This window comes from Castor canadensis, chromosome 8, assembly GCF_047511655.1.
Source record: "Castor canadensis chromosome 8, mCasCan1.hap1v2, whole genome shotgun sequence".
Lineage (NCBI taxonomy): Eukaryota > Metazoa > Chordata > Mammalia > Rodentia > Castoridae > Castor > Castor canadensis.
Window position 1 is genome coordinate 25971766 of NC_133393.1, and position 19278 is coordinate 25991043.

The 19278-nt window shown below is 40.8% G+C and overlaps 1 protein-coding gene and 1 non-coding gene across 3 annotated transcripts; one reads left to right on the plus strand and one right to left on the minus strand.

The window, feature by feature from the left end:
• The first annotated feature begins 871 nt into the window (after positions 1-871).
• On the plus strand, positions 872-1002 carry LOC141410579 (small nucleolar RNA SNORA36 family). The gene has a single exon (XR_012435424.1). It is a non-coding gene; the product is annotated as a small nucleolar RNA SNORA36 family (small nucleolar RNA).
• A 102-nt stretch (positions 1003-1104) lies between these two features.
• Positions 1105-13390, minus strand: LOC109687292 (tripartite motif-containing protein 26-like). Of its 2 annotated transcripts, XM_020165123.1 has the most exons (7): positions 12950-13390; positions 9627-9722; positions 9181-9411; positions 7661-7683; positions 6125-6240; positions 2706-2738; positions 1105-1793 (listed from the first exon to the last, which is right to left on the minus strand). In XM_020165123.1, the coding sequence occupies exons 1-7, from the start codon at positions 13388-13390 to the stop codon at positions 1105-1107; spliced, it is 1629 nt and encodes a 542-aa protein (XP_020020712.1). The 2 variants fall into 2 exon arrangements, 1 of the variants encoding a protein (XP_020020712.1); XR_012450474.1 differs by lacking the exons at positions 1105-1793; positions 2706-2738; positions 6125-6240; positions 7661-7683; positions 9627-9722 and having other exon boundaries at positions 9325-9411; positions 12950-13057.
• Positions 13391-19278: the final 5888 nt, after the last annotated feature.

Consider the following 19278-nt stretch of genomic DNA (forward strand, 5'->3'; position numbering starts at 1 on the left):
TGAAACATCACACATCTCTTGAACTCAAGAGCCCTGGTTGTACTTATGCGTGTTATGTTCTGTTTATATCTTGACAATCCCACCATCTTCTCAAGTCTTGGTGCCTCCTGATCATCATGCAGCTCCTACATTGTCTCCTATACAAGCTCTCAACACAACAGCAAATGCAGAATTTATAAGCAGGTACACAGGTATCCTCCCTGGTTGGACTCCATTTTCCCCAAATGTTTAATGGGTTTTCTATCTGCTAATGTTGGCCAAATTTGTTTTCTGCTTATAGCTCAAACTAGTAACTAAACTTAATATCTATTTCTACCATCTCACACCCGAGTTGATAGAACATTTTCTTCTGGACTAAGTGATTTCCAAAATCTCCCTTCTTATTATAAAAGTTTTAAGAACATGGTTCAAATAAATATGCCAATTCTGACTACTACATACATCTCAGAATATATAAAGCTGAAATGCTTCAACAGAACATGATTTGGATCAAAATATTTACTGTTTTCCCAGCTGTTTAGAAGGATGGTAAAAACAATTAAGAGACAGGAAAATCCTTTTAGGAATCCATAGATTGGTCAGTTACCATCTGTGACAGGTTGCAAGCTCACAATACAAACACTCCCTCACATATATTTGCCCTAGTGACAGACAAAGACAAGGACCAAATAAAACACAATAGAATGAAATGATCTACAACACATACAGTTTAATAAATTCTTCAAAGGGGTTACAACACTTGCACTGTAGATACAACAGATCAAGTATTACCATTTCCATTAGAGACACAGCAGAGAGGGCAAAAGACTCCTGACTGCCACACTGCTCATTCAGCTAAGGAGAGGCTAGCCAGGTAGCAAGTTGAAAATACTTCCAAAGTGCTGAGTTCTGTTCAGGGAAGTTCCCCCATTCTGTTAGTTACACTTTGGGACATTGAAATTGGCTTGGGGAGATGATTAGATAGATATATTATTCTATTCACTCACCTTGGAGTCTACACTATGAAAAAAGATGGAAAAAGAAAATAAAGTTGGGAATAGCATAGAGGAGGAATGAGGGATAAATGAAAAAAAAAAAAAAAGGACTCTGCCCATGAGTTTCCTCTCAGGGTCTCAGTGTAAGTCTGGATCTCATGCAATTAAGCCACAGGAAAGGAAAAATTCTCCCAGTGAAGGAAGGTGAGAATTCGTAGATAATATCCTGAGTTCTGGTGTTGGTAAAGGTTACCTTCCCTCCCTCATAATCCAGGGCAATGCCAATCTGCCTAGGACAGTAAGACAGGACCTGGAAGGGCTCAGCATTGGCGCAGACACAGACCCCAGCTGAAGACAGCTGCAGAGTCCAGAATCCCTCCTCAGGTGTGAAAGTGAGAGAGCCTCTTCTCACCACTGACTCTCTTGCCACCCCCACCAAGCAGAATTTGGGCCATATTCCATTTTCCTGAGACCATTCTTCCTCCAGCTCTTCACTCTCATTTCTACATACAGGAGATCTATACCTATCAGTGATGCCAAGAAACCCATCAAGATAGCTGCTGCCAAACACACCTCTGGTCCCACCTCTATATTTCACTGTTTCTTTCTCCTCTGCTCCCCACCAGATCCTATCCACTTTCACTTCCCAGTACACTTTCCCCCAGGTGAAACCCTTACTGCCCAGCACAGCAGGCTCAGGATCAAATCGCTGACCGCGTTGGTATTTGTTCATCCACAAGCCAGTGAATATCATGCTCTTCCCGTTTGGAGACACTGAGAGGTAGCCATTGGCTGTCTGAGAATTCAGGATGATCCTCACTGTGGGGACAAAGGAATAAAGGTATGACATCATAAAAGATTGCAAAGAAGATTTTTCTCCCAGACTCTGGAGCCCTTGTGACAATGGATCCCCTTTGGGAACTAGGATAGGGAATGCCTGAGACCTTGTTTCCACACTACCATTAGCTCCATGTCTACAAAATAAAATATGGGGGAAAAATGATGGCCCTAAGGGTACAATAAGAGCTGTGAGGATCTGGTAGCACACACATAAAGTTCCAACACTTGGGAGGCTGAGGCAGAAGGATTGCAAGTTCAAGGCTAGCCTGGGGTACGTAGTGAGACCCTGTCACAAACAGAAAGGATGAAGGCCAGAAAGAAAGAAGGAAGGAAGGAAAAAAGGAAAGAGAAAGACATAGTAACACATACCTGTACATTCCAGGTCAGTCCTAGAAAAGTTATCAAAATAATATCTTAAAACCAAAATAAGTGGCTTGTGCCATGGCTCAAGTGGTAGAGCACTTGCCTAGCATATGTGAGGTTTGGGTGATTCAACCCCAGTACCACAAAAAACAGAACAAAATAAAAAATAAAACCAAACCAGTAAACGGGTAGATCATGGCTCTAGTGGCAGAATGCTTGCCTAGCATGCTGGAGGCCCAGGTACTTTAAAACAAAAATAAACAAAGCAACAGGCCAAAACAAAAAACACACCTGTGAGAAGAAAAGGAGAAGGACTGGGATCATTATGGCTGGGAAATGTCTCCCCAAAGTTTATGGCTTTGAAATCTGAGGAATCAGGATAAAAATTTCTGATAGTTAGCCACCACAAAGATTTTCCTATTAGAGACCATCCAGAAGTAAAAGAGCTTCACAGGAAATTGCAGTACTAATGGGAGAGTTACTTGATTTGGGGAAAACATCTGTCCACCGTTCCCACCAGATACTCACTTGTTTTATATTCCAGATCCCTCATTAATTTTCCTGGAATGAAGGAAGGAAAAGACAGTAACTAATTCTGACACCACATCTTTCTAAGTCAAATTCTCTTACTGTTGGCTAGTACAGCTTAAGAGCTGACAGACACCATGAAAACCCAAGTGAAACAGAGAAGTCAGTGCAGGAGGTGCCTAGAGTTGTGCAGTCTAACGTGGTTCATTCAAGTACCCATGCCAGCTCTGCTCCCATATCTGCGGCTTCACTGACCCATACTGTCTCTCTGTCTCTGTCTCTTTCTCTCTCTGTACTGGGTATTGAACTCAGCCTCCTGTCTTCTAGGCAAGAACTCTGCCACTTGAACCTTGTCCCCAACCCCAGTCTTTTTTATTTTAGTTTGGTTTTCAGATATGGACTCACACTAAATTTATCTGGGTTAGCCTCAAACTGCAGTCCTCTAGCCTCCTCCTGAGTAACTGGGACAAGAAGTGTGCATCATCACACCTGGCTTTTTTTGAGTCAGGGTTTTGATATCTTTTTCCTGAGGTGGTCTTGAACCATGGTCCTCTTATCTCTGCCTCCTGAGTAGGTAGGATTACGGACATGTGCCACCACACCCAGCCCCATAGTCTTCATTCTTTAATGAAATGCTAAACTCTCAGACCTAAATCACACTATTTTTCTCCACTCTCAAAAGTAACTCTAAGATTCATTCTCACAAAGCGCTTCTGAATTTTAAAAAAAATTTTAGTTAAAAGACACATAACACAAAATTTGCCATATTTACAATTTTTAAGTTCAGTGTTGTTAGGTATATTCATATTGTCATTCAACCAATTTCTGGAACTTTCCCATTTTGTAAAAATGAAACTCTATATCCAAAATAACAGCTTCTCATTCCCCATCCCACCAGCTCCTAGCAACCACCATCCTACTTTTTGTTTCTATGAATTTGACTACTTTGATACCTCAAATAAGTGGAATTAAAAATTACTTATGTTTTTTGTGACTGATTTATTCCACTTACAAAATGTCCTCAAGGTTCACCCGTGTTGTAACATGTATCTAAATTTGATTTTTAGGTCAATAGTAGGCATTGTATCTGTATATACACATTTTCTTTGTCCAGTCCTCCAGTAACAGACACTTGGGTTGTTCCACCTCGTGGCTATGGTGAAGAATGCTGCTACAGAACATGGATATCAAATATCTCTTTGCTTTCAATATTTTTTTGGCGGTACTGGGTTTGAAGTCAGGGCCTTGCATTTGTTAGGCAGGTGCTCTACTGCTTGATCCACTCTGCCAGCTCTGTGTTTTTTGCCTTGGTTTTTTTTTTAGATAGGCTCTCACTTTATGTCCAAGCCAGCCTGGACAGCAATCTCCCTATCTGTGCTCCCCGCATAGCTGGGATGGCAGGTGCACACCACCACATAAAGGCATTGGTTGAGATGGGGTCTCATGAACTTTTTGCCCAGGCTGACCTGGAACTGCTACCCTCACAATCTCTGCCTCCAGAGTAGCTTTGATTATAGGTCTAAGCTACCACATGCAGTTCTGCTTCCAATTCTTTTGCTGTATACCCAGGGTGGGTCACATGATAATGCTATTTTTAGTTTTTCTGTGTACGTTTTTTTTTGGATATATTCCTTACACGGGAGTGATTCAGAGTAACAATTCTGACTGGGCTTATATTGTACATTAGTTGCATCACCCCCATTGTCTCTCCCCCTCAACCCTGTCCCCACCCCACTCAAAGCAATTACAAGAGGTTTTAGTTATATTTCATATATGTATATGAAGTCCCTAAGCCATAAACCATCACCTTTATCTTTTTCATTCACCGTCCCCTCTCCCACTAACACCCCCCCACCATACTTATTTCACAGTCCTGGCTTTTGTTATTAATTTTTAAGTTGATGTTCAAAGGGGTTCCTCAATGCAAGCCCACTCTGGGTAGAGTTGACTTTGGCCTGTTCAACCTGTTCCATTATTCTCCTTTACCCCATTACTTCCTACCCCCTATTTTTCAACAGCTTTCAATACATATCCTGATATCCTCTACTTTCACACCTTATGTTTTATGATATTACTGATGCTTTACCATTCTCTTCCCTTTCTCTCTTTCCCTGAGTTCCATAGAGTAGTTCCACTGTTACAATCATGTTCTGTATCTGAGTTTGTATATGATCATGTTTGTTTTTGTGTATATGTTTGTCTTTTGGATCTATCTTCTACGTGTGAGAGAAAACATGTGGCCTTTGTGTTTCTGAGCCTGGCTTCACTTAACATGATGTCCTCCAATTGCATCCATTTAACTTCTAATCACATTCGTAATGGATGAATAAAACTCCATAGTGTATATACACTACATTTTCTTGATCCATTCATCAGTTGTAGGGCATCTGGGTTGTTTCCAAAGCTTGGCTATTGTGAATAGTGCTGCGATGAACATCAGTGTAGAGGTATGTCTATTGTATCTTGTCTTATGTTCCTTTGGGTAGATGTCCAGGAGTGGAATCACTGGATCATGTGGTGGTTCTATCTTTAGGTTTTTGAGGAATCTCCATACTGTTTTCCATACTGGTTGTACTAATTTGAATTCCCACCAACAATGTAGAAGTGTTCCTGTTTCACCGAATCCTTGATTATGGCTGTTCTAAAGGGTGAAATCAAATCTAAGTGTTTTAACTGTATCTCTTTTATAACCAGGGAAGGTAAACATTTCGTGTATTTACTATCCATTTGTACCTCTTCCTTTGAGAATTCTCTGTTTAATTCATGTGGGTGTTGATTCTTTGGGTGTTGAGTATTTTTAGTTCCCTGTAGATTCTGGATATTAGTCCCTTACCAGATAAGTAGCTGGCAAAGATTTTCTCCCACTCTGTGGGCTGTCTCTGGAGTCTGGTGACTGTTTCTTTAGCTATGCAGAAGCTCCTTAGTTTGATGCAGTCCCATTTGTTCATTGTTTCTCTTAATGCTGAGCCTTTTGAGTTCTGTTTAGGAAGTCGTTCCCTATACCAATCTGATCCAGTATATTTCCTGCTACTTCCTGGAGTTATTTTCAAAGTTTCAGGTCTCATATTAAGGTCTTTGATCCACTTTGAATTGATTTTGGGACAGGCTGAAAGACAGGGATCTAGACTTGCCATATTGCTTTCCTTAGCCACCTGGTGTTTTTCACCTCACTTTTACATATGAGTCATCATCTTTTAACCAATTCTGGGATCTGTTAGTTATGATTCTACCTCTGTGTAGGTAAAGATTTTAGACTGTCATGTAGAAAGAGACATCCTGGTTTGGATTTAGATTGCCTCCCCAATGTCCCTGCCTGAGGACCTGCAGAAGAACAAGGAATTCTGAGAAGCCAAGGCCAGATTTAAAACCTAAGGAAAGACAGAGAAAGAAAGAACCCCTTCCTTCACCCATTTCTTTACCATGGAATCCTTTCAGTCCTTTCTCTAAGGAAAGAAATTTATCTGAAAATTCTTCTGCCCGCTTTTTGATTGCAGGACTGACAGGCTTTTCCATCCAGAACTTCTTCCGGGGGTACCTAGAGAAAGTAGAGTCACAGTGGGAATTATCGAAAGAAAGACACATATTCCTTTGTCACCCACACATACAGGCACATACACCAACAATGGTCCAAAGTGCTCAATTCCAACATAAGGGTCAAAGGGTAAAATATACAGAGATCTGAAGAATGGGTCATGACCCAAGTATTCTCTATGCACCAATACATAATTTATGTAGGATGTTAAAAAAAGAAAGCCATTTTCAGCCTTGCAAGCTCTTCAAAACATTCTAATATCACAGTTTCTGAAGAACTTACTTTAGGATATACACCAGATAATGAAAATTAAGGTAAAATTTTGCATTCTTTTTTTTAATTAATTTAAAATTAAGATAAAGCTGGGCAGAAATACATAAACTAATTACAAAATGAAAGAGATCTGAGGTTTGACACTATTATCCAATGGTATGTAACTCAAGGCAGAAAAATATGAAATAAGACAACAAAAGCTATTTTAAGTTACTATAACCAAGATAGGACAACTGGATACTGATACCTCACACCTGTAATCCTAGCTACTCAAGAGGCAGAGATCAGGAGGATTGCATTTCAATGTTAGCCCAAGCAAATAGTTTGTGAAACCCTATCTGGAAAAATACCCAACACCAAAATGGGCTGGTGGAATGGCTCAGGTGATAGAGCCCCTGTGTAGCAAGCCCGAGACCCTGAGGTCAAGCCCCATTCTGAGCCTCCCTCATTTCTTATGTAGTGACTCATCTTTAATATATCTCTCTAGTCTCCCCCACCAGGACCTGGTAGCCTATCTCATTACCCTCCTTTCTATCCAATGTCTGGCCCACAGTATACGCTCAGTGAATGGCAATGTCTAGGTTGTCTCTAGAGATGATTTGTGTTATCAAAACTCCTGACTCCCATTCTGTGTATCTTGTGAGTACTGTGAAAACTGCCATGTCAGTGTTTAACACATGTTTCCTCAGGCCCACTGCCAGAGAAATAATCACCCCTGTGACCTGCAAAAGTGTTCTCTTCCTATGACCAATCAGAGCCCAGGAAACCATGGCTACTAAGCACTGAGGACGATGTCATGGTGAAAGGTGCTCTGCAGCGTACAGGGACACTGCAGACAGAAGTGGCACCTGAGAACCATGTTGGGATGGAAAGAATGAAAGGAAATCACAGATTCTAAATGTCCTGTATCTTGTTTCCCATTTCATTTTTCTCTCAGCCCATTACCATCCTAACATAAGTTCTGTGACAATAATTTTTTTGCAACTGCATCCTCAGTTCCATCAAACACCTTTCAACCTATGCTACTAGAAGGTCTTCTTCCTTCTAAATGATTCTCTTCTAGTCTTTATAAAATTTAAGTAAGATTACAGTAAGTGAAAACGAGGGACACCATAAGTGGTTAAATTTTTAAAAATCAAGAAGCACTTACCTGCTTATTATATCACTTGGGTCCTGGGAAGGAAGAGAACACAGACAATGTCATGGCATGATGTTCTCAGAGGCCATCAGCATCCCTGTGTGATTCCCTGGGGAATAGGTTCCCCACAGGGCTGTACTGGGAATTATTCTGATGGGCTTGAACCTGTTCTGTTCTCCACTGCAGTAGTGGTTGATAGGGACACATGTTTCTCCCTCCCTTCCTCCTTTTGAATTTTGTTAGTTGGCCCCATCTTACCTGTCTCATCTCCCCTTTAATGTCTTCCTCATTACACTGATTTCTCTGGAAAGCTAGCTTGCTTCACTCTGTGTCCCCTTCCTATCCATCTCCCTTTTCCTAAGTTTCTCAGCACCTACACTTGTCTCCTTATACACAACCAAATTTATTATCACATTCATTTATGTATTTCTAACCAATGCACCCCACCCCTCACCAAGCTCAATGTTGAGCTGCACCTGATAATCTGCCTTTCCATTTTCTTCAAGGCCAATATCAAGCGCCACTTCTGAAGACAATCCATGACTAAACTCTAGCTTTGCCAGCATTGCTATTGTTTGTTGTCTGGTCACAAGATTTAAACTCAATGACTGCTGGGCACTGGTGACTCATGCCTGTAACCCTAGCTACTTGGGAGGCTGAGATTAGAAGGATCACAGTTTGAGGCCAGCCTGAGCAAATAGTTCTTGGGACCCAATCTCCAATATAACTAGAGCAAAATGTACTAGAGGTGTGGCTCAAGCAATTAGAGAGCCTGCTTTGCAAGTACAAAGCCCTGAGTTCAAACACCAGTCCTATGAAGAAACAGAAACCCAAACAAACAAACAAAAAAATCTCAATTACTTAAGTGTCATAATTATAAATGTACAGACCTTACTGCTGTATTTTATGGTCTGTGCATAGTACCCTCTTGTTATGGTTTGAATAGCCACATGTACTGGCATGGGTAACAGGTGAGGGACTTTTGGGAGGTGATTGGATCCTGAGGACTCTGGTCTAACCAATGGATTAATCCCTTGCTGGATTCATAGTATGAGGCATTATTGAGAGATGGTAAAAGGTAGGAAGTGGGGCCTACTTAGAGGAAGTAGGTCACTGGGGATGTGTCCTTAGGGCTTTTACCATGCCCTCACTTCATCCTGCATTTCTCTTTCTGTCTCCTGTCTGCCATGAGGTGAGGAAGCTCCTCTGCCATCTGCTCCCATTGCCATGATGTTTTGCCCAAGCACACAGGCAAGTAAGTATGGACTGAACCCTCAGAACCAGAGCCCAAATAAATCTTTCCTCCCTTAAGGTGTTCTCTCCAGTGTGTGGTCACAGTGACTAGAAAGCTAACTAATAAAAATTCCCTGAAATTTAGGCCTTTCAACCTATTGGTTGACTGATTTAAATATTAAAGGATTCAATAGATAAGAATAAAACATTGTCTTTCCTGACTCCTGGTCAAATCTTTTGCTAATGAAGATATACTGCACCTTGAGCAAAAGATTGATGCAGTATAGTTGGTCCCTTACCTGCAAAAGTTCAAGTGCTGGCTGCTGAACCTTCTTCTCTAACTCAGAAATCAGGGTCCCAAGGCGGATCTTCTCCTCAGAGCCTTTAGTGATATGGCTGCTCCTTCCTTCTGTGAGCTCGTGCTCCAGACCCACCAGCAAGTCCAACAGGTACTGCTCCCTTTCTCTCAAGAACTGATGGCCCTGCTCAAACACTGATACAATGTCATGCCTGTGGTCCTGCAATTTTGTCTACAATAAATGCAGAAAGAGAAGGACGATTTCTTTTGGGAGGACAGAAAACACTAGAATATTTGTGAGCTCTTCTGGGAGGCGTTCAGAACTGGCATCCCTTCAGTCAACCCCCCCTCTTTCCCTGCTCCATCACACACACACACACACACACACACACACACACACACATGCATGCACGCACACCCCGATCATTCACTCAAGGTTTCTCTCACCAACAGGGCTTGAATCTCATCTTCTCCTGTAGATTGAAAATTGTGAATTCTATCCCTATCTCCCTTCAGAATCTTCAGATGGTTTAGAATTTTGCCCTATGGAAATGAACGTGAATAATGTCAAGAACAAAATGAAAATGACCTCATGAAAAGGAGATGCAAAGCAGTTCCACCAGGAAATCAAAGAGCATTTGACCCTATGTACTAAAAAAAAAAAAAAAAAAAGGCATGTGGAAGAGTTTCCATTCTAGTTAATGAAGCAGAAGCACAGTGAGAACTGTGTGGGCTTAGAACGGTTTCTTCAAAGTGAAGTAAAACAGTCTAGTATACAGAGCTGGGGCTCGGCACACGAGGTAGAGTGCTTGCCTAGCATGTGCAAGGCTCTGGTCAATCCTAGTGCCACATGTATAAAAATATCTACCTCATTAAGTATTAAGACTTATGCTATGGTTTTTAGTTATAGTCACATAATTCTTTTGCACTGAAAATAAAGATAAAATTAATTAAGAATATAGAAATTGAAAAAGAAAATCAATACAAAAAGTAAAGGAAAGTATATATGTTGTTTTAGCCCATTTCTACCACTATAACAAAGTACCTTGCAATGGGTAACTTTATAAAGAAAAGAGACTTAACAAGCTCGCAGATCTGGAAGCTAAAGGGCATGGCACTGGCATTAGCTCAGCTTTCATAGGGATCTCATGACAATGACATCACGATGTTAGGAGCACATTTGAGAGGGAGAGCTCACATCACCAGACTGGAAGCTAGAGAGCAGAAAAAGCAATTTCCTCCCCTAGGCTCCACCTCTTAAAGGTCTACACTTCCTGTCATTACCACACTGAGGATGAAGCCCCCATGCTTTTCCATGTGGCACAAACTTAAACCATACCCAAACCGTAGCACATTCAAAGAATAACTAGTTAATTTTATGATTCCCATCAGTCAAGGACAAAAGAGAAACAATGGATTGCATATTTTGTTTGTGGTGCTGGGATGTAACCCAGCACTTCACACATGCTAGGCAAGCCTGCTACCACCGAGCTCCAACCCTGGCCAGGATAATTCTTCTTAGGCACAGGAGAAAACATGCCAGTACATCAGAGGAAATAATATTTTCCCTGGTATTAAACTCTGAAAGAAAACTTATAAGGAGATTTTATACAGAATAAAATAGCGTCAAAAATATTTTTCAACAATTATATGCTGCAGGACAATCGGAAGTTATGTAGTAAGAAGGCTGGTATGCTGCGTTGCTGATTGACATGTGACTCCAATGCCTCAGAAACCATTGGGATAGACTTAGTATTACAAAAGTATGGCAACTGTTATGTTAGAATGTGTCCCTCAAACTTCATATGTTAAAAAGTCGATTCCCAATACAGCAATGTTGAGCTTGTTTTGAGGTTCTAGCAGGGAGTACACTACTTGTATACCCTTGACCAAAGAATGGTCCTCCTCTATCAGGTATGGTCAGCCTCTTCCACAAGGAGGAGAGGTAAGGGAGGAAGGAGACACTTGCCTAGCCAGCCAGATCAGAGGAGTCAACTCTGGGGATCAATGGGGTGACAGATGTCGCAGCCAGATCACCCTCACATCCTGCAGCAATGTTCAGAGGTGGCACTTTTAAGAGGTGATTAGGTCATTAAGATTCTACCCTCATGAATGGATTGATAGTGTCATCGGTGTGGGTTCCTGATAAAAAGATGAGTCTGCACTCTCCCGCACTATTGTTCCCTCCCTCTCTCTTTTCCCACCTTCCCCAAACACTGCCATTTCCCTCTCTCCCTTGTGATGGCTTATGCAGGGTTATAATGCAGCAAGAAGACCCTCTCCAGATGTTGGCGCATTCATCTTGGACTTCTCATTCTCCAGAACCATGAGCCAATAAACGTCTGTTCATTTTGATTGCCCAGACTGTGTTATTCTATTATAGCAGCACAAACAGATTCAAACAGAAATAAACCAGTTTTATCATACACATTCAAAGGATGAAGTTACCAAAACTTTCCATGCTAAAGCTTTGAACCTCACACCCATTAGAATAGCTGTTATTAAAACAAACAAGCAAACAAACAAACATTCATGAGGATGTGCAGAAAAGTGAATCCTGGTACACTGTTGGTGAGAAATAAATAAATTGACAACATCATTATGAAAAAAATGTATAGAGCTTCCTCAAAAAATTAAAAAGAAAACTGCTGTATGTCTAGCAATCCTCTACCTCCTTGAGCAATTATCCCAGGAAGAAAGTAAAATCAGGATCTCAAAGAGATATCTTCACTCCCATGTTCCTTGCAGCATTATTTATAACAGCCAAGGTATGGATCAACCTAAGATAAATGGATGAAGAAAATGTACTATATACATACAAGGGAATGTTACTCTGCCTTTACAAAAACAAGGAAATCCTGCCTTTTATTTATTTATTTTTTTGGTATGGGAGTTTGAACTCAGGGCCTACAACTTGAATTATTCCACCAACCTTGTTTTGTGTTGGGTATTTTTGAGATAGGATCTTATGAACTACTTCCCCAGTCTGGCTTCAAACTGCAATCCTTCTGATCTCTGCCTCCTGAGTAGCTAGGATTACAGGCATGAGCCACTGGCACCTGGCAAATCCTGCCATTTACAACAAGAAGGATGGATGTGGAGGACATTATGCTTAGTGAAATAGGCCAGACACAGAATGACATATATCATACAATCTCACTTGTATGAGGAATCTAACATGGTCGAACTCATATAAGCAAAGAGTAGCATGGTGGTTGACAGGGACTGGGGGAGATGGGGATGTGATGATCAAAGGGAACAAAGTTTTAGTTATGCAAGATAAATGACTTCAGGAGACCTATTGCATAGCTTCACGTCCACAGCTAACAACACTACGTGGTCTTCTTAAACTCTGCAAAAAGGAACCAGGCATGGTGCTTCACCCCTGTAATCCCAGAATTTGGGAAGCTTAAGCAGCAGGACTGTGAGTTCTTGGCCAGCTGGGGCTATGTAGTGAGATCCATATCAAAAACACTTTTTTTTGTAAAAAAGGATAACTCTTAATAAAGTTCTTACAAAACACACAATGACAACAACAACAATAATAAAGGGGATGGAAGGAAATTTGGGGCAGTGATGGATATGTGTGTAGCTCTGATGGTGGTAATGATGTCTGGGAATATATTCAGGATTTGTACACATTAAATAAGTACAGCTTTTCACATGTAAACCATATCCCAATAAAGTAGTTTAAAAATCAGACCCATCCTAAAGGAATGGCAGAACTCTTTTGGCAACAAGAACAGAGTGGGGTCCAACCAGATTCTTACCCGATAAGGCTGGGCAGCCTTCTCCAGGAGAACAGCAGTGTGGTGCCTGTGCTCTGGGGATTCCCGACACATCACACACAGCATCTGCTGGTCATCCTTGCAGTAGTAATGCAGCTTCTCCAGATGTCGCCCACACAGCTTCTCTGCTCTTTGCTCAGGTAGTCTTTCCTCTCTGGGTTGTCTTTCCTCATCCACCTTCATCCTCCAGATGTTCTCCACCAAGCTGGCCATCTGCCACACATGGCGGATATTCTCTTTCTTAAAAGCTGTCTTGCAGAGAGAACAATATAATGGCTGCCTAGAAGATTCACAGACCTTAATGATGCAGTGGTAGCAAAAGACATGGCCACAGTCAATGGTCACTGGTTCTCTCAAGTAGTCAAGGCAGATGGAGCACAGCACCTCATCCTCCAGGTTTCTCAGAGGGGAGGCAGCAGCCATGGTCACTATGCTCAGACTGCAGAGAGTTCCCTCTCCAAGTGAGGAGTCGCCTTCTAAGAAGACACAGAGATAAAAAGGAAATTGTGAGTTTAAGACGCATCCAATAGAACTATGAGAAAATACTTTTTATATCAGATTGTTCCTAACCTTTTTTCCTCAAAATTCAAAGTTCCTTCTAGAGCATTGGTCAAGATAGGTTCCAGCCTGCAGCACTAGATGGGTGTTAAAATGAGGCAGCTTGCTTGGTGTAAGCATTTCAAAGGTGCTCATAGATGTAGCTAAGTGGGGGGTATTTGAGAAGATTATGGGAAAATAAATTCCCAATAAACCTAAAGAATTGTGACTAGCTCTTAGATAATCTCAGTAAAAAAAAAATTTTGCTGTAAATAACTCAAAATAAAGAATAAAAATTACATAATTTAAGGCTGTGTTTTAAATTCATCTGAGAATATAAGACTTAGATATTAGAATCATTGATCTGTCATTCATATTCTGCCTAGGAAATCTCTTCACTATAGTTTAAAGTAATTTTTTAACATTTTTTGAAACATCACAGTAAAAATGCATTCACATTTAGTCTAATATATACACATATGTACACATACATATATACACACATGGATGCACACCAATGCACATTTCATTGAATACTGTACTATTTATTTTTAATTATTTGTAACTCATTGTGATTTTTTACTACAGCCCATTTTGAAAAATTTTATAACCTACAAAATGTCACGATACAAGCAAGGAACATATACCTTGAAAGATACTAGTGTAAACTACCACTTTATTACTAATCCTTACCTCTACCTGCAGACACAAGGGAGCTGGGAAAGCTGACTGTGTCACCATTTGAATGTAGCACTAGCATCTTACAATCACGTATTTAAATTCATTAATGTCTCTCATTCTTCTCATTCCTCAGGAATAGATAGTAAAATCTACCCACGACTCAAGACATACCACCCCCCACATCTGGTCACCAAATAAAATAACACAGTATCTTAAATAAAAATTCCACAGCATGGCCTCAAAAACAGGAGATGAGCAAGAAAAAGCATTAGTGAACTTGAGGATATGTAATGAAATTATCTAATCTAAATAAAAGAGAGAAAAACAATTAAAAAACTAGAAAACAAACTCGGTCATCTATGAAGTGATATCAAAGAGACCATATTTATGTCATTAAAGCTCTAGAGTAGCTAAAGATATTGGTGGAAAGATGAATATTTAAAGAAAAAGCATGAAATTTCCCCAAACATGGCAAAAGATATTAATGTCAAGAAGCATAGTAAATGTCAAAGAGGTGATGACTTGAAGGAAAATCACCCCTAGACACATCAAAATCAAGTTGCTACAACAAAGAAAAATCTGAAAGTAGGCAGAAGAAAAATGACATAGTACATCCAGGGGAAGAATGTCTCAAATGACTGCAGATTTCTCATCAGAAACCACAGAGGTCAGAAGACAGAGGGAAAACATCTACAAAGTGCTGGGGAAAAGGAACTGTAAACTCAGAATTCTAACCACCAAAAAATGTTCTTCAGGAATAAGAGCGAAAAAAAATATATTTTCAGGTGAAGGAGTACGAAGTAAACATGCTGTAGAAGAACTGCTAATGGAAGTTCTTCAGGCCCTCATGAAATGGTACCAGTGGGGAATCTGGAACCTCAGAAATGAAGGAAGAAGAGAAGTAGCAAACATTTGCATATGTATCATTGTCTACTTTACAGCTCATAAGTTCTTTAAATATACAGGACTGTTGGAAGCAGAAATTCTACCACTGTTGGAAAGGGGTTTGTGTATATCACAGAGCACATAGATGAGTACAGAGAAAGGGACCTATATGGTTGTAGGGCTTCTACACTTACTTAAAGTCATAAATAATTAACTCTAAATATTCCATAAAATGTTAGGTGGGTATATTGTAACACATAAGCCATCTATTAAAAACATAAGTGCCAACAGGTATAAATTAACTTGAAATACTAAAAAAAACCCAATAAACTAAGAGAATGCAAGAAAAGTGAAACAGAAAAGTAAAAAGGAAAGATTAAAAAGAAACAATAAAATTGTAAGTCTAAACTGGGTGCTCTTGGCTTATACCTGTAATCCTAGCTACTTGGGAGGCTGACATCAGAAGGATCATGGTTTGAGGTCAACCTCAAGAAATTGTTTGTGAGAACCCATCTCCAAAATAACGAGAGCAAATGGATTGGTGGCACAAGTGGGAGAGTGCCTGGTTTGCAAGCACAAAGCCCTGAGTTCACACTCCAGCCCACAAAATAGAAAAAGAAATAGTGAGCCTAAGTTCAACAGTATCCATAATCACATTTGGGTTGGGTTAGTTCAGTGATGGAGCAGATGCTTAGTATGCATGAGAACCTGAGTTCAATCTCCAGCACTGTTAATTCACATTGATTATGAGCCATTAAAACATACTCATTAGAAGACAGAGATTGTTAGACTGTTGTTGTTTTGGTAGTACTAGGGTTTGAACTCAAGTCCTAACGCTTACTAGGCAGGTGCTCTACCACTTGAGCCACTCCAGCAGCCCTTCAATATCCTTCAGATGTTAGTGTTCCTCTATCTGGTCTATTGTTTAGATGAAATTCCTACTAAAATCTCAGAATGTTAAGCTCAGCATGTTGTTTCTAAAATAGTTACAAAAAGGCAGAGAAACTAATTGCCAAGATAAGTTTGAAAAAGAATGAGTTAGAGTATTCATGCCACACGATTTCCAGGTTCCCTTCAATGCTATGTTATTCAATATAGTGTAGCGTTAAAGAAAGCATATACATAGAGGTCAGTGGGAGAGAACAGAGATTGACCCACAAGCATATACAATCAGCTGATTTTTAGCAAAAAATTCAGTAGAGAAAGGATTATGTTTTCTAAAATGGTATGAAACCAACTGGATATTAAGTGCAAAAAAAAAAAAAAAAGAACCTTGATCCTTTTCTCCATGTCATGCACAAAAACTATTACAAAATGGATCACAGATCTAAAAGTAAAACCTAAAATTATAAAATTTCTAGAAAATAACTTAAATGAAAATCTTTGTGTCCATGGCATAGGCAAAGATACTAAGAAGATATAATGACAAAAACACAATTCTTATAAAGAAATGGTAAACTGGACTTCTAATCTTTAAAAGATTAAGATTGTAAAAATTCAAGTTGCAGAATGGGAGAAAATATTTACAAATAATTTATTCAATAATGGACTTATCCAGAAAATTAATTGCTTAATAAAAAGTATAAGCAACAGTTTGAACAGATGATTCACTAAAGAATTTGAAGTGGGAGAGAAAAAAAAAGAATAAATATAAACTCAGACACACACACAAACACAAAGAGATGTTCAACATTATTGGTAATTCGGGAGATACAAAATATAACCACGAGATATCAATGTATCTGCTAAAATGACTACTATTTGAAAAACAAAAAACCAAGGGCTAGTGAGGGTGTGAAGCAAATGGAACTCTCATACAAGGCAAATGAGATTGCAAAATGGTACAGTCATCTGTAAGTGGTTCTCAACAGTTAAGCACATGCTTACCACATGAGCCACAAATGCCAGCCTTAGGAATTTACAGACTAAAATGATTACTTATGTTCACGCAAGTGTTTCTGGCAAATGTATTCCTTCAGCTAAGGAATGGATAAACAAACTGGTACATCCATGCAACAGAATATTATTTGGTAATAGAAAATGATAAACTACTGATACACAAAAACCTGAATGACTCTCAAATGCATTTAGTTATATAAAATAGGCCAGACTAAAAATTGTATGAATCCAGTTATTTGACAGTCTTGTAGGGCTGGTACATTAGGGGAGGAAAGGAGATGGATTATTGTCCTATGCTGGGGTGAACACTACCAGGGAGCACATGGGAACTGGGGAGCAAGGAGGCAGTGATGGATCAGTTCTGTATCTTTATTTTGGTGATAGTTTCATACATCTCTCAAAATTCACAGTTCTATACACTAAAAGGGTGAGTTTTAATATGTAATAAAAATGGAGGGAGACCTAAAAACTCAGGATTACATGGTTCTTCCACAGCACTATGTATAAAACCCCATCTTAAGTATTAAAATTGTTATTTACAAATGTTGCAATTGAGATTCTGAAGAATGAGAACGTTGTCTTGTTTTTGTCCCTAGCTGTTTGCAAAACTGTCCTGAATAACCTTGAGAAAACACTTTAACCCCCACATTTCTTATCCACAGGGGGACGAAAAATATTTTTTTTTTCTGAAGGGTAATATTTTTTATGCTACCATCACCGACATCTCTGAGAGACAGGCACCATCTCCATTTATTATGAGAGATAATAAAGTCAGATTGCAGAATTGTGGGAAATCAAACAGCTACTAAAGGTAGAAGCCAGGTTCTGACTTTGGATCTGTCCCTTTCCTAACTCTGGTTTAACTACTGACAAAATAAGCATGGCTTGGGACACTGAAGGAAGGAATCATCAGAGTTTTGTTCCCCCAGCTGTCATGTCTTTAACTCTTTTATCGCCACATGTAACTTTAGCAGATTTTTTTCAAATTGCCATGTTCAACTTTAAGGTGCATTTAAAAACAACACTTTTTATTGTTCCTGGGCATGATCGTCCATGTCTGTAATTCAGCCCTCATGAGGTGGAGGCAGGAGGTTCCCAAGTTCCAGGTCAGAGAGAGAGAGAGAGAGAGGTTTGAAGAAGTTTGTCAGAAATCTCTTTTGCTTTGGTGACACCTTAGCACTGAAATGTGCACAATGTGGACCCTCAGGCTCTTCGTGTGAAACTGGGAAGGCCGAGGAGGAGGTTGGGTAAAGGTAAACTTGAATCACCTCCCCAGCCCCATTAAAGGGGGTGATGTTAATGATCCCCACTGCAGAAAGCATCAAAGGAGATCAGGTAAGTAAATGAAAGTCATTCTGCAAAGCAAGATGCCCAATATTGGCTACACCAGCAACTCAGCACTAATAGTTTGTTTTTAGCTGTCACCCTGTGCCTCTGGGACCCTGTGTGGCCCTCCACTTCTCTCTCGGGGTCACCCCACCGTCGCCCTCAGGCCCGCCGCACTCACTTGGGCCGCTGTGCTTCGCGGGCCCCGCTGGCCCGGCGGCCGGACTTAGGGACAGACGTCGGTCCCGGCTCTGCGGGAGCCTCTGCGACAGCCCGGACCCCAGCCCCTCGGTTCCGCCGTTTGGGCGCTCGGGGAAGCGCTGCTCCGGGCAGCCGTTGCTCGGGGACCCGCGCGTCCGCCTCCTGCCCCTCGTGCCCGGGTCCCCTCGGCTATGCCCGGGGACTGACGGTCTTCGTGTGCCTTTACAGCGATTGCTGCTGGCTCCACGTGTGGCGCTCAACAGTCCTGTGCAGCAGGGCGCAAAGACGCCAGCACTTCCATTTCACAGATTAGTGGAGGACCCGGGGGGGCCACCGCGCGCCAAGATGGCAGCTCCGAGTGGAGCCTGCGGTTGCCCGGCAACGCCTGGCGTCTACACTGCCCTTCAGGCCTGTCTACCAGACTCCACGATGGCGAGTTTAGCCTCTATGTCGGGGTTTTACCCATGTGGTGGTAGGTGCGTTGGACCTTCTGAATGTCCCAAATGCCACCGCCTCCATACGCATACCCATTTTGGGGAGTCGTGGGGCATTGAATGAGTTTGGTGGAACTGCTCAAGAGCAAGAGCAAAATTCACAGATGGAAAACTAGGACCTGTGGTCCACCTTCGGAAACAAGGCTCATTTTCAAGCAGAAATGAAGGCCTGTGACCTACGTGGGACACAAAGGTCACAAAGACTGACTCCAAGACGTTTATATCTATTGGTGTCCTAGAATTCTTAGCCCACATTTTCCTTGGAGAGATATGAGAGGCCTTAGCAAC